This window comes from Muscardinus avellanarius (assembly GCF_963383645.1).
Source record: "Muscardinus avellanarius genome assembly, chromosome: 9".
Taxonomy (NCBI): Eukaryota; Metazoa; Chordata; class Mammalia; order Rodentia; family Gliridae; genus Muscardinus; species Muscardinus avellanarius.
Window position 1 is genome coordinate 43,939,149 of NC_137795.1, and position 15,949 is coordinate 43,955,097.

The window sequence follows — 15,949 nt, forward strand, 5'->3', positions numbered from 1 at the left end:
ATGCGAGCTAGCAAACCCAAAGAGTGGTAAAAATACTTTATTTGTGCAGTACTGGGGATGGAACTCAGGGGCATTCTACCTCTGAGCTGTACCCTCAGCCTATTTTTTATTCTTTTATTTTGAAACAGGGTCTCACTGAGTTGCAAGGGACCTCACTATGTAGCTGAGGCTGTCCACGAACTGCAGCAATCCTCCTGTCTCAGGCTTCCAAATGCTGGGTTACAAGTGTGTGTTACCATGCCCAGCTATAAAAATACTTTGAAATATTTATTCAATAGAATATTGTCATTTGTGGCCATTCAGTGCTAAAAATTATGAGTATGTTTTTGGATGCTGAAAAATAATCTATTATTTCTTGGGAACAGTAACAACAATTACACAAACTGTTACAAAGAAAATGAAGTACCTGTTTTAGCTTTTCATTCTCTTCCATGAATTTTCTGGCAGCCTTATTAGTACTTTCTGCTTGAGATTTAAGCACTCCTTTGTTTGATAGTTCTTTTGCCAGCTGAGTAATAAGTGTAACCAGACGTCTCAATACTCTAAGGCAAAAGAAAAAAAAAGCAGAATAATGCATAACTAGACTAATCATCAGTAATGGTGACTTCAAATGACTCCCTGTTAACTACGGAAATGTGGTAGTGGTTTAAACAGAACATATATATTTTTTTTATGTCCAACTCTCTCAGTTAAAATAAGCCAGGGTCTCACTTCTTGGAAATATTTGCTTGAAGAGCAGCATTTGGATAACAGGTTCAGTGGTTCCCTTCCTTCATCCCTCCCTACCTCCTTTCCTTTCCTTTCTTCCTTTTCTCTTTCTCCCTATAGAAACCAGGGTCTTCATACAGTGGCAGTTACTAATTTAATTTGTTTTCATGTACATATATTAGCCTGAATTTCAAATAGTACAGCAAGGCCAGTGAGAGAAAAAATATTCTATTTTTTTGTCCCAGTTCAAAATTTGCTATTTACAAAGCATTAAATAAAGCTGGCCAAGCCTAAAAACTGCTCATTGCAGCTATCTATGGGTAACTCCTATTAGTAGAAATTATAATTAATCTCTCCAAGTAGTCACTCAACAGATATTTACTGAGAAACGTCTAAGTATTAAACACTATGGAAGACATTGGGGACACAGAAGAATATGAAATCCTTACCTCCAAGGATTTTAGGTTTAGTTGAAGGCAGGGTTAAAACAGGACATGTTCTAAGAGAGCATGTAACAGAAGACTTACATATTTGGGGGCAATGATGGCTACAGAAGGCTTCCCTGAGCAAGAAGCTACGGGATGTACAATAAAGGAAAGAAAAAGTAGAGAAAGGAAGTGTTCTGGTAGAAGTAGCTTGGGTGCAGACCCCAAAGTGGGAAGGAGCTAGGTACACCCTCATTCAATTTGTTGCGCAAATGAATAAGTAAACTGTGAAAGTGAGTATGGGTAGAACGTATTGTACACAAAGGAGAACGCTAGGAGAGAAGGCTCCAGAGAGAGGCAGAGGCCAGATTATTCAAGGTCCCATCCTACTAGCAAATCTACAAGCTGTAACAGTGATTTTCTATTTGCTTAGATTACCTGAGGGTTTTTTTTTATGAAGATGTTAGTAAAATGGTCTTAGTATAGGTAGAAAAAAATGAGAAAAACCTAACTAATGTTTTAAAATTGTGCTTCTGGGGTTTTGCTTTCTTTTTAACTTACAGCCAAAAAAATAATGAAAATCCAGAAATGTAAAGATTTCTTTGAGAACGAAAGAGTTTCATCTGTGTATTTTCGTAGGCACCAGGTTTGCCGGCTGAGCCCTTTTCAACAGAATGAATAGAGGCATATTTTCTTACTTCTCTCACAGCATCTAGTACAGAAAAAAGAGAAAATGAGACTTGTTTTTTAAGAATATAAAATGATTAAAAGTGAGAAGTAGCTTTAGAATCATAGATCAAACTTTTTAATAATGGACTTTACAAAGGGGCTCTCTTTTTGTCTTTCCCTCTTCAGTACCTGGGAGGGTATTATGTTCAAAGTAGATACTTTGTAAGGGGATAGTAGTGGCAGATGATGATAATGATGATGATTTGGTGCTGGGAGTTAAATCCAGGGGCAGTCTACCTCCAAGCTAAACGCCCAGTCCTATTTTACTTATTTTGAAAAAGGGTCTCACTAAGTTGCGGAGATCCTAAGCAAGTTGCTGAGGCTGGCTACAAACCTGCTATCATCCTGTCTCAACCTCCTAAGTACTGGGCTTACCAGTGTGTACCACCATGCCTGGCTCATGGTGGCAGATTATAAATACAGCACTTAAAAATCATTCATTTAGCCAGGCGTGGTTGCGCATGCTTGTAATCCCACTACTTGGGAGGCTGAGACAGGAGGAGCTCAGGTTCATGGCCAGCAGCCTCAGCTACTTAGTGAGGCCCTCTGTAACTGAGTGGGACCCTGTTTCAAAATAAAGAATAAAAAATAGGGCTAGGAGTGTAGGTTGGAGATAGAATGGCCCTGGGTTCAATTCTCAGTACTGCCACAACTTATTCAAGTAATCAATCAACTCCAAGAGATGGTCATAGTTCTCTTCAGTATTAGCACTTTATTATATCGACAATTACTTTAGATTACTGACATTTTAGAGCTATATGGTTACACTAAAATTTCCATTGCCGCATGTTTATTAAAACTGGATTTGATCAGTGGTGGCATGCACTTCCGTGACTGGCAAGTAGATAGCACCTGCTACTGGAATGTTCAGATAGTTGATGCTCTCAGTTCTAATAGGCCTCAGGTCCAGAGGAACTATTTTTCAGGGGAAAACATATTTCATCTTATTAGTATATCTATTTCATGCATTGTTAGTCATTAGATTTTTATATGCTCTAGATAAGGCATCTATCTGCCTTAGCTGTCATAAAAGCCAGCGGAAACACAAGCAAGTTAAACGGCTCCTTTGGTGTGACCATCAGCATTCTTGGGAAAGTTTACTTATTTATTTTTGCGGTACTGGGGATTGAACCCAGGGTCATTCTATCCCATCCCTATTTTTTATCCTTTATTTTGAAACAGGGTCTCACTAAGTTGCAGAGGATCTAAGTTGCTGAGGCTATCTGTGAATTTGTGATCCTTCTATCTCAGCCTCCCAAGTACTGGGATTACAAGTGTGCACCACCATACTCTGCTGGAAAGAATTTTTTTTGCCACTCAAGAAAGGATTTCAGTTAGAAAACTGAGGCTATTATTATTATTATTATTATCTTTTAATAGTGGTTTTATTGAGATATAATTCATATACTATAAAACTTACCTTTTAAAATTGGGTAATTCAGTGCTTTTAGCATATTCACAACATTTTGTAATCATAACTACCTTTTTTTTTAATACTGGGGATTGAACCCTGATGTATTCTATCTCTGAGCTGCACCCCAACCTCCTAGCCCTATTTTATTTTTTTATTTTGAAACAGGGTCTTGCTAAGTTGCTGACTGTCCTTGAACTTGTGATCCTCCTGTTTCAGCCTCCCAAGTACCAGGATTACATTTGTGCACGACCATGTCCGGCACATCACTACCATTTAATTTCACAACATTTTCATCACCCCCTAAAAGAGAACCTTTACCTAAGCTTCCTTGTACCCAATCACCAACCTACTTTCTCTCTACATGAATTTACCTAACCCTGGACATTTTTTATAAATGACATGATAGACTATCTAGTCTTCAGTGTCTGCTTCTTTCACTTAGCTTAATGTTTTCAAGGTTCATCCATGTTGTAGTATTAGTACTTCATTACTTCTAATGGCTGAATAATATGCCATTGTACAGAAAGACCACACTTAGTTTATCCATTTATCAAGTGATGGACATTTGGCTTGTTTCCACTTTTTGGCTATGATAAATAATGCTACTATAAACACAAGTTTTTATTCTGATAAATGTATATACCCAGGAGAACTGCTGGAGAACTACCCAGGAGACAATACAGAACTTATTGTCTTTTTTTTTTTTTTTGGTGGTACTGGGGTTCCTGGAAGCCCTTCTACCTCTGGGCTACACTCCCAGACCTACTTTTTATATTTTTATTTGGAAACAGGGTCTCTTAAGCCAGTGCGGCTGGCTTCGAACCTGCGCAATCCTCCTGTCTCCGCCTCCCAAGCGCGGGGATTACAAGCTTGCACCACCACGCCCGGCTACTTATTGTCTTTTTGACTATAGACATCTTAGTGCGTGTAGAGTGAAATTTCCTAATGGTTAATGATGTTGAGCATTTTTTCATATTCTTTTTGCCCATCTTATTAAGAAATGTCTACTGAGAATCTTCATTTTTATATTATTTAATTTTTTATTTGTTCCTTGTAGATTTTTTAAAGCTGAGAATTACATAATAGACATTCATCACACACATCTCCGTAGTTTGGATATATAATACATAGGCAGATCTAAAGACTTGACTGGGTCAAGTTTAAGAGTTTGGAAAGAATCCTTCATAGTTTATGCTATGGGGTTCATTTGTTAAATTATATTTTTCTATATAATTACCCATTCCACCTACATGTTCACTTTATTTGCATAGTTATATAGTCTCCTAAATGTTCTTTTAAAAATGCTCTCCAGAGCCGGGTGTGGTGGCGCACACTTGTAATCCCAGGATTCGGGAGGCTGAGACCTGAGGATTGCGGTTTGTGGACAGCCTCAGCTACTTAGTGAGGCCTTCTGCAACTTAGTGAGACCCTGTTTCAATTTGAGAATAAAAAATAGGGCAGGGAGTGTAGCTTGGAGGTTGAATGCCCCTGGGTTCCATTCCCAGACCTGCCCCCCCACCAAATAAATGCCCTCCATTTTAATGGCAGTTTTCCTCTTTGTCATTCCTCAAATTGCTTCTATGATATAGTAAGAGTATGCCAACCATGACAAAGCAACCATAAAACAAAAACATTAACCAATAATATTAAAGAGGCTTATAAGTAGCAATATAAACCCACCTTATAATGAGTCACCTGTATAATAACAATGCAACTATACTTGAAAAATGGAGTTAGTCAATGGTAAGGGAAGGGTGTGACATAAAGCCAATTTCTATAAACCATGTGTAGACACTCTTGGGGGGATTTTTTGTGGAAATTTTCTAATTCCTAGAATGTGTTTCTGTTGACATTTAACATATAAACATATTCACGTAATTTGAGATTTCCTACTTCTTTCTGACTTGTTATTACTTCCTAAAACACATATGCATGTATATAGACACTAGGAATATAAGTACCATGTAATAGCTACTCTTTTTTGGGGGTGGTACTGGGAATTGAAACACAAAGGTAATCTACTTCTGAGCCACACCCCAGCCCTATATATTTTGTAACAAGTTGTAAATTGCATTGCTGAGGGCCTTACAAAGTTGCTGAGGCTGAATTTGAATCTGTGATCCTCCTGTCTCAACTTCTCAACTACTAGGATTACAGGCATGCACTACCACACCAGCTCTGTGATAGTTACTTTATTAAAAAAGCAATTAACAAGAAAAAATGAAATAAGTTCCAAAGCAAAATATAAAATAAGCTCAAGCAATGTACTGGTTAGGAAGTATTTACATTACTGTTTTAGATGGAAACTTCAAATAGTGCTATGTACATATATGAATTTATCAACAACAATCTCAATAGCATTTACAGGGAAGGGAAGGGAGAGTGATGGGATCTGGAGGAAAACAGAGTAACTGCTGTGTGCAAGTATGTTTCTATCACTCTGATTCTCATTGCGATGTATAATTATAATATGCCAAAAAGTATGTTAAAAAAGAAAAACAAGAATGAAAATGTAAAAACAACTTAAAATATCAGTTAAGTAGGTTTTATAGCTCCACTTAGAGATGAAGACACTGAGACTTAAGAGGAAAAGTCTGATTTGTATTATGTAACTATCTGTGATGTTAGAGTGGAGCTGCCCACTCCATGTACAGATGTAGCCTTCAGTCAGCAGTCATGATTTTGCCTTGTGCTGCCCTGTTCATGGAGCTTACCATATTAGAGGTGGATACCTGCTGTTAGCTGGTCCATTTTTTTTCCTTTTGAATTGGAAATGAGAATTCAAGATAGCTAATTAATCCTACATATGATGGACGTGATAACATCTGGCAGCTGTGTGGTATCCACTCTCTGCCTTGGGGATGCAGTATCAAACTTCACAGGAATAAGAACAAAATAGACACAGAGATATGCAGGTATGCAAAACGACACTTTGGGAGGGTACAGTCCAGTATTTGGGAGGCTTGGAAGGGTTGCAGGTTTGAGGCCAGCCTGAGCAACTTAGAGACCCTGTTCCAAAATAAAAAATAAAATAGGGCTGGGGGTGTGGTGGTCTTCACCACACGTGCAAAAGAGAAAAGATCAATGAAGTTCCTAGTCCTAGACTCTTTTTGGAATCTAGCTTCCTTTTTAGAAACAATCTCATATTATAAATTCCCCTTCTTGTGCAAGGGAGCCCAAGCTGGTTTCTAATATATGTTACCAAAAGAATCTAGAATATAGCTCTCCTCTCTTACATGGTTAAGTGGCAACTTTCAGTAGAAAATTTGGTAATATTAGAGCTAGAAGTTCACAATACTTTTCTAGAGCTAGATAGAGTTGCTAGGATGATTTCCCTCTCTCCATTTACTTTATAGACAAATGAATCAAACTCAGAGAGATGAAATACCATTCTAAAGGGCATTTAGCTAGTTGGTGGCAGGGTAGGGTTCTGCTTTATTTCTTTACTACTTTATTGTGCTTCCTTATATGGCCAGAGATTCGATGTATAACAATAACATACCACAAGGCAAATATTGACATTCTGAAATGAGGCTCAAATCCATTCATAACCTGCTACAACAGCCTTCCTGTTTTTAACAATACTATTCCTCTCACAGTAGATGTTCTCAATTTTATAAAGAGGACTGATTCTGTTTCAGAAGTTGGTGGTTTGAAACAGATTTTCTCATAAAAAAGTGTGAGACCTGGAGGTTATGGTCCCAGTAAAACCTATTTAACTTGCAACACAACAACTGTGAAGGGATTCTGAGGGAAAACATACTTGTATAATGCCAAAGGATCAAGAAATGACAGTTCAAGAAGTAGTTGGGTAATCTTAGACAAGTCACTTAATATCTCTGAGCTTAGTTACTTCTAAATAAAAAAAAATGGTGATTATGAAGAACCATGGCTTTTCTGTGTTTTTTTTTTTTTTTTTTTTGGTGGTACTGGGGTTCCTGGAAGCCCTTCTACCTCCGGGCTACACTCCCAGACCTATTTTTTATACTTTTTAATTTGGAAACAGGGTCTCCTAAGCCAGCGCGCGCGGCTGGCTTCGAACCTGCGCGATCCTCCTGTCTCTGCCTCCCAAGCGCGGAGATTACAAGCGTGCGCCACCACGCCCGGCAGGCTTTTCTGTTTTGACAAGAACTTTAAAGCTCTACTTTTAATTTCTAAAATACTGTTATAAAAATTTCAAATATGTTGAACAATGAATACACACTAAATATTCCTTATCTGAAATGCTTAGAAAAAATTTTTTATTTCGGGTTTACATTTTTTTATTTGGAAATATGTTCATGTACATACTGAGATTTCATAAAAATTGGAACTCAAGTCTAAACATGAAATTAATTCTTGTTTCATAAACACCTTATACACATAGACCAAAGTTAATTGTATACAGTGTTCTTAATGTGCTTGTGTTCTGCCTGTAACCTATCACGTGATGTCAAGTGTGGAATTTTTCACTTATGGCATTGTGTCAGAGCTCAAAGTTTTAAATTTTTTATTTATAATGTTGGGATAGGGGATACTCTATCTGTCTAATAAACATATACAGTCCTACTATCCAGATTCAGCAATTGTTAATAATTTTCTATATTTGCTTTGTCTTTTTGTTTTTTATTTTTTGTGGTACTGGGGATGGAACCTAGAGGGAGTCTATATCTGAGCTACATTCCCAGACCATTTTTGTTTTTTATTTTGAAACAGGGTCTTACTAGCTTTCTGAGAGTCTGGGTAAGTTGTTGAGGCTGTCCTTGAACTTGCAATCATCCTGACTGAGCCTCCCAAGTACTGGGGATTTCAGATGTGCCCCAGTATTCCTGCTATTTTTCCTTTTGTAAACCATTTGAAAGTCAAGTTGAAAAAAATCATAATAATTTATTTCTAAATATTTCAGCATGAATCTCCTCAGATTGAGGCTTTAATAAGTTATTTTGGTAAGGAGGTAGACAGTAATATTTTGAACCTTATGGTTTTAACTACCCAGTTCTGTAGTTGTCTGTGAAAACAGACATTGACAATATGTAAACAAATAGGCATGATAATATTCCAATAAAACTTTATTTACAAAAGTAGATATTGGGCCCATAGCCTGTAAGTTGTAATACAACAATGCTGCTATCCCAACAAAAGTTAACAGAAATTTCCTAATATTTAATTATTAGTCCATATTCAAATTTTTGCAGTGGTCTCCAAATCTGTGTTATGGCCATTGTTTTTTAACCAGAATTGAATCAAGATTCATATTCTACCTTTGTGTGGTGGTGGATGCCGGTAATTCTAGTACCTGGGAGGCTAAGACAGGAAGACTGCAGGTTCAAGACCAGCCCCTGAGCAAGTTAGCAAGGCCCTCAGCAACTTAGTAAGACCCTGTTTCAAAATAAAATAGAGCTGAGGGTATAGCTCAGAGGTATAACACCCTTGGGTTCAATCCCCAGTACTGCAAACGAAGGAAAAAAAAAAAAAAACATTTTAAGAGCCTAGCAATTCTTATTCTTTTTTTAAAAATTTTTTATCAGCTAAGCCCTTCGATGCCAGGACATCACTATAACAAAGGTTGTAGAATAGATAACAACCATGAGAAATAATATCCATTAGCTCTGAAAATTGAGATCTGAATTATTGCATTTAAATCTTAATCTAATCACTGAACTTGTGATTTATGAATTTATGTGTCTGCATATAGGATAACATCAACTATTTGTCAAAATGCCATATTCACTCTATGTAATATCCATATACTATATAAGCTAACTGTATATTGATAGCAACATTAACAATGAAAAAGCAAGGGCTTCATTAAAAATAACAACTAGAGTTAAGTTTATTCAAGAAAGGGATACAGTACTTACCTAGAAAGAGAACAATGAGTAGGATTATAATGGTAAGGAAAGCCTTGTTCCAAAAAGTTGCGATTTTACCCCAGACATTAAATGAAAAAATCTTCTGCCATCTATAAAGCAATATAATTATGTTAGGTATATATAAAAAAAGAGAATTTGAAGTACTTTTTAAATATTGAAGTAACATTTTGGTAATAGTAGCATGAGAAAAATTTTGGAAAAATCTAATTTTTACTTATTTTTTTGTTTTGTGGTATTGGGGACTGACCTAGGGGTAGATGCTCTACCAATGAGCTACACCTCCACCTCTCTTTTTAATTTTAAAAGAGGGTCTTGCTAAGTTGCCAAGGCTGGTTTCAAACTTGTAATCTTCATGGCTCAGCCTCCCAAGTATAAATATTGGCATTATAGGTATGTACCACTGCACCCAGCAGAGAAATTTAATTTTTTGTATTAGTTATTTGACATAACATAGAATATTTAATGAAACAGAGAACAACTCATTCAAATTTAATAGTAGCCTGACATTTGATTATCTTAAGGTGAAAAAGTTATTTTAAGGTGAAAATAACTTCATAGTTCATGGATAAGGTGAGCTACTTAGTAAGGCCCTTCATAATTTAGTGAGACCTTGTTTCAAAATAAAGAATAAAAAAATAGAACTGGGGGTGTAGCTCAGAGGTAGAATGTCTCTGGGCTCCACCACCACTACACACACACAAAAAAGGGGTTTTTTTTGGTTTTTATTTTGGAGAGAGTACTGATATATTGCCCAGATGGCCTTGAACTTGAGATCTTGTTGTGTAAACTTCCTGAATTGTGGCTAAAGGATGTGCCATCATGCCAAGCCAATAAAAAATAATTCTTATAGTATTGTACTTAATTCTTTTTCCCTACTCAGAGATGACTCAGAAATGACTCTAACAATTAGTAGCATTTACTCTGCATATTTGTTTTTATATAGTACATTTTGAACATCTATTCCGAGAGTTTCTTCTTTTTTTAACTGTGAGGGAATTAAAATATTATTTAGGTATTATTGTACATATATAATAAAATGAAGAAATATATATATATATGTATGTATGTATATATATATGTATGTGTATACATACATACATATATATATATATATATATATATATATATATATATATTGTGTGTGTGTGTGTGTGTGTGTGTGTGTGTGTTTTACTGGGAATTGAATCTATTGGCTTTCTACCTCTGAGCTACATTCCTAGCCCTACTTTATTTTTTACTTTGAAACAGGGTCTCAGTGATGTTGCTGAGGTTGGCCTTGAACCTGCAATCCTCTCCTGTTTCACTGGGTTTATAGGCATTTGCCACCATGCCCAGTTTATACCTGTGTAAGTTTTACATATGTATATACCCATGTAATTTACCACTACCCAGATCTGAACACAGAGGAGATGAGATGGGGAAATAGTCTAAATGGATTGAGCAGTATGAGCAAACAAACATAAGAAGGAATGAAAAATAAATAGCAAGGAGTGACAAAGTAATCCAGTCTACAATTAGAAAGGTGACAAACTTTGTACAAGGGCATTTTATTTTTTTAAATTTAAATTTTTATTTTTGGTGGTACTGGGATTCCTGGATGCCCTTCTACCTCCGGGCTACACTCCCAGACCTATTATATACATACATACATACATACATACATACATACATACATACATACATACATTTGGAAACAGGGTCTCTTAAGCCAGTGCAGCTGGCTTCGAACCTGCGTGATCCTCCTGTCTCCGCCTCCCTAGCGCGGGGATTACAAGCGTGTGCCACCAAGCGTGCGCCACCACACCCGGCTACAAGGGCATTTTAAATGAGTAACATATTAAGTTAATATGTTACTTAAGTTATTATGTCTAAAGGTGACAAAGGAAACAAACACTTAAATACACATAAGCTCTTAAAATTTTTAAAAAGAATTTTACTTTAAGATTATGACAAAGTCAGGTGTGGTGGTACACGCCTGCAATCCCAGTTCTTGGGAGGCTGAGAAAGGAGGATCATAGGCTCAAGGCCAGCAGTTCAAGGTAATTTAGCAAGATGCTGTTTCAAAACAAAAAAAAAAAAGGAGGGGGGGCTGGGGGTGCAGCAGAGTTAGAATGCCCTAGTACTGCAAAAGAAAAATTATGACAAATGATTAAAATTTGAACTCTCATTACTTGAAATTGGTAAAGAGGATTTATATAGCTGAAGTTCTTTTTGTGTCTAGTCTTCAAATTCCAAGCATTTTTATAAGATACTATTCAAATTCTATATTACAAACTTTTCTATTTTTAAAAAGAAAACATAAGTTGTAATACCTTGACCTAGGTTCAAATGTAGAATCATTTACATCTTCAAGGGTCAATACAAGAACTGAAAGAGTTCCCCTATAAGGAAGAACCTGCAGTTTATACTGACTCAATTGAAAAGCAGTTAATAATATATTTTTGGTTCTAAGCACTTTTACATGTGCTATCTCATTTAATTGTGTTGACAATTATCATATGAAGTAGACTAAAGTTCTACCTCCATTTTAGAAAAGGGGAAACTGGCTAGAGAGAGTCAATAACTTGCCCAATGTCACACAGTTAATAACATAGAGACCTGGGTTACAAACCCAGGCTGTGATTTCCAGCAGGTGCCTTTTACCACTGGGTTATGTGAGAAAAGATTAGCGAATAAGTGAAAACTAAAACTTTTTTGTTGAAGATTATGATAATAAATATATAAAAGGCAAAAAGATATGAATACACACATGGCAGGGACATATTATAAATGATTTGTGTATATATATATATGTACCATATTTTAACTATATTTGTACATGAAAGTATTTATATATCTTGTATTCATATGTCTAGATCTATCTAATAGCTACTTGATCTTGGGTAAAAAGAATCACATTTGGAAGAAAAGAATCATTCTGTAAGTATGAATAACTTTGATAGAGAAAAGATCAACTGGAAGTTGCAGGGTTTTTCCCCCCTGTAAATCCTCAATGTTTGTTTTGTGGTACTGGGGGCTGAACCAGGGGTGATGTACTCCTGAGCTACATCCCCAGGCTGGCCTTGAGCTCGAGATCTTCCTCACCTTAGCTTCCAGGGTAGCTGGGATTACAGGTGAGTGCCACTGCACTCCTGGAATCTTATTTATAAATTTGATGCTTATAAACAAGATCTTTTTCTTGATTAAATAAGATTCTTCTGCTCCAAATTCTTTCAAAAAGCAAAACAGGTGTTATTGAGGGTTTGAAATGAGAAGCAGCCTCATAGAGTGCTGGAATGAAACCCAGATCTTGTTTGGAATCTGCCACAGCCCATTTATGCCACCCCCGATCAGGCCATTTGCCCTCTTTGGATCTCAATATGTGATGTAGGGAAAAAGTGAGTGGGATGTGATAGTTGAAGATGCTACTCTTATGGTATGATTTGTTTTTTTTCTTTAGTTAGTAAGGAAGAAAAATGCCATGCTACAGCTGATAGAGGAAGACAGAAGTGAGTTGAAATCCAGGTGAGTTACAATCCCATGCTTGTTAGCTAACATTGTGAAAGATTCAATCCTGAGCCAAGGTAAAACTTGCTTAAGTTTCTTCCAGGCCCAGGGGTTTACTTGTGCTTTAGTGGGTAATAGCTAGGATCTCACTTATGAAAGATTGTTATGCCATGAACATAAACAAATCCAACATTTATATTACAAATGTGTTTCAGCACCCATATCATCAAGTTCCTGGATCTAAAATTAAACCTATATTGAGGGTGGTGGCGCAGGTTTGTAATCTCAGTACTTGGGAGGCTGAGACAGGAGGATTGCAGGTTGGATGCTATTACTTAGTGAGGCAGAACCTCTGCAATGTAGTGAGACCATGTTTCCAAATAAAGAATATAACATGGGGCTTGAGTTGTAGATTCGAGGTAGAATGCCCCTGGGTTCAATTCTCAGTACCTCAAAAATAAAAATTAAATGTCTAAAGTGGATTATTACAAGGGTAAAGTATGTCAATGCTTGTACTGAAATACTTTTAAAGTTTCTAAAGACCTTAGAAGTATACTTTTTGTATTCAGTCCTTTTTTTTTCCCCCCCGGTGGTACTGGGACTGCGGTTCCTGGAAACCCTTCTACCTCTGGGTTACACTCTCAGACACCTATTTTTTATATTTTTATTTGGAAACAGGGTCTCTTAAGCCAGCAAGGATGGCTTCAAACCTGCACAATATTCCTGTCTCTGCCTCCCAAGAGCAGGGATTATAAGCATGTGCCACCATGCCCAGCTTATTCAGTTCTTTTAATAAGCATTCATTAATTTTTGAGTGAAACAAAAAGTAGTAATGGTAATTAAGGAAGCTATTTCCTGTTTACCTAATGCCAAAATTAAGAATCACTTTCTGCCTTTGGTTTCTAAATTGCCATTCCACTGCCCTAATTTACTATTTTTTGTACCCATTCTGTACTGTAAACAAAATCTGTTTAGTTTAGCCTGGCGTGACGGCACACTCATGTAATCCCAGCATTTGGGAGGCTGAGACAGGAGAATCTCGGTTCCGGACTGCCTCAGCTACTTCGTGAGGCCCTCTGAAATTCAGTGAGACCCTGTTTGAAAATAGAGAATAAAAAATAGGACTGGGGGTGTAAATCGGAGGTAGAATGCCTCTGGGTTCCATCCTCAGTACCGCAAAAAAAAAAAAAAAAAAAAAAAAATCCGTTTATATTTATTTCTCTGCTCCAATTCAGGGCAATAAAACACATGTAAAACTTGATGACAAGACAGGACAGGTTTCAAAAAGTGTAACTACCGCTTTATTAAATCTGTAATCAACAGAACTAAAGGGACTAGGTTCTTTTCCTTTGAGAAGGGAGGACAATATTTTTTCATTTGTACACATAATAAAGTTTTATATGTGATATTTTAATATTGTCATTAGACAGTACCCGATTCTTTTGGTTAAGTTTATTTTTATTTTTATTTATTTATTTTATTTTATTTTTTGGTGGTACTGGGGTTCCTGGAAGTCCGTCTATCTCCGGGCTATACTCCCAGACCTATTTTATTTTTGGAAACAGGGTTTCCTAAACCAGCACGGCTGGCTTCGAACCTGCGCGATCCTCCTGTCTCTGCCTCCCAAGCGCGGGGATTACAAGCGTGTGCCACCACGCCCGGCCTGGGTTAAGTTTATTTTTAAAGAGCACCTTTTATACAGTTGGCTCTTGAAACCAGATCTTCAGAAAGCTCCGTATCACACTCTGCGGCCTGAGGAGCTAATCGAGTATTTAGTAGTTAAGGATTTGAAGGCTTCCTACCTCTGAGGAGGAATAAAAGGCAGACAGAAGAGTAAAATAAGTCCTATTTCAGCATAAAGGAAGCTTGCCACTGCCACCCATTGGATTGTCATTTTTCCTCTTCACACCTAAAGAGAGAAAATAAATTATTTTACTCCGCCTTCTGCCTAAAGGGACTGGGGTGAGGCCCGGGGCGCAGGTGAGGCCGGGCCGCCGACTGGACCGCGCCGCCCGGCCCCGCCCGCCCGCCCGCGCCCTGCAGGCCGCCCGCCCGCCCGCCGGCCCGCCATTGCCCTCCGCCGCCCAGGCCGCCTCCCGGCCTCACCGCCGCCCGCCGCCGCCGCCGCCGCCGCCGCCGCGGGAGTCGGGGCCGAGGCCGCGCGAAGCCGAGGTGCGCTCGAGCCCGCGCCCGGCCACGAGCACGCGCGCGGCCACGAGCACGCGCACGCGGGCTGCGCCCTCCCGCCCGCCTCACCCAGCCGCGCCACGCCCGCCCCACCTGTCACGTCACAACGCCCGCCCCGCCCCCGCCTACGTCACAATGCCCGCCCCGCCCCGCCTCGCCCGCCTGGGGGGATAGAGGTAAGGGGCGTGGGAACAGCTCCGTTCCCATTTTTCAGGTTTTCAAAATGGGCCAAAACACGCAAACTAATAACGCCCCCTCCCCCCCCCCCATATTGAGGACACATCAAGATTTGTAAGTAAAAGTCTTCCTGGAGAGTTATTTTGGGAACATTAAATGTTGAAATGGATGGATAATTATAGGATGTACAAACATTTAAGTGGGCGCTTTTCTTAATTTATCACAAATAGACTTGGTCATATATTAACAGGAAGAAGGAAAAAAGACAACGTAAATTAACCATAAGAAAGTTGTTATTATTAATTATTATCATTATTTGCAGTACTGGGAATGGAGCCCAGGGGCATTCTACCTCCAAGCGACACCTCCAGCCCTATTTATTTCTTAAAGTTTTACTGAGTTGCAAAGGGCCTCGCAAAGTAGCTGAGGCTGTCTGCGAACCGCGATCCTCTTGTCTCAGCCTCCCAAATGCTGGGATTGCAAGCGTGCGTCACCACACCCAGCAAGAAAGTTATTTTTAACCAAAGCCTTACAATTCCTTGCTCTTTCACACGGAATCCTTCCAAACCCTGCCTATCTTACTGCTGTGCTCTCACTTAAGGAATAATTTATAAACATCAAATGATGTTTGTACTACCCCTATTTACTATACATCATGCCAATTTAATAAATAATCCAAATATCTTGGCTCTTTATTATCTATTAAAATTGCATTAACTGAAAAGTGAAAGCACAAATTGTACCTAACAAAAATAAGGCAGTGCAGGGGTTATGTTGATTCATTTAATATTCCAAATGCTTGAATTAAGCTACTTTAGAAAACTGTCTCAACGGTCTTTATGTTGTTAGCCATATAGAATATTTTAGTTGTGAATTATTTTAACCTAAGTTAACTACTTTTTTGTGGCACTGGGGGATTGAACTTAAGAGCATTCTACACCAATTACACCCTCAGCCTATTTTATTTTAAT

The 15,949-nt window shown here is 38.1% G+C and overlaps 1 protein-coding gene across 1 annotated transcript in view; it reads right to left on the minus strand.

Annotated features, from left to right (window-relative positions):
• BCAP29 (B cell receptor associated protein 29) overlaps positions 1-14,508 on the minus strand; it is a gene marked incomplete at both ends in the record, with an annotated part of 76,099 nt that extends 61,591 nt beyond the window's left edge. The window contains 4 exon segments of the mRNA XM_080701810.1: positions 407-542; positions 1,695-1,845; positions 9,117-9,217; positions 14,417-14,508. Of these exon segments, the coding sequence (XP_080557936.1) occupies positions 407-542; positions 1,695-1,845; positions 9,117-9,217; positions 14,417-14,508 (480 nt within the window).
• Positions 14,509-15,949: the final 1,441 nt, after the last annotated feature.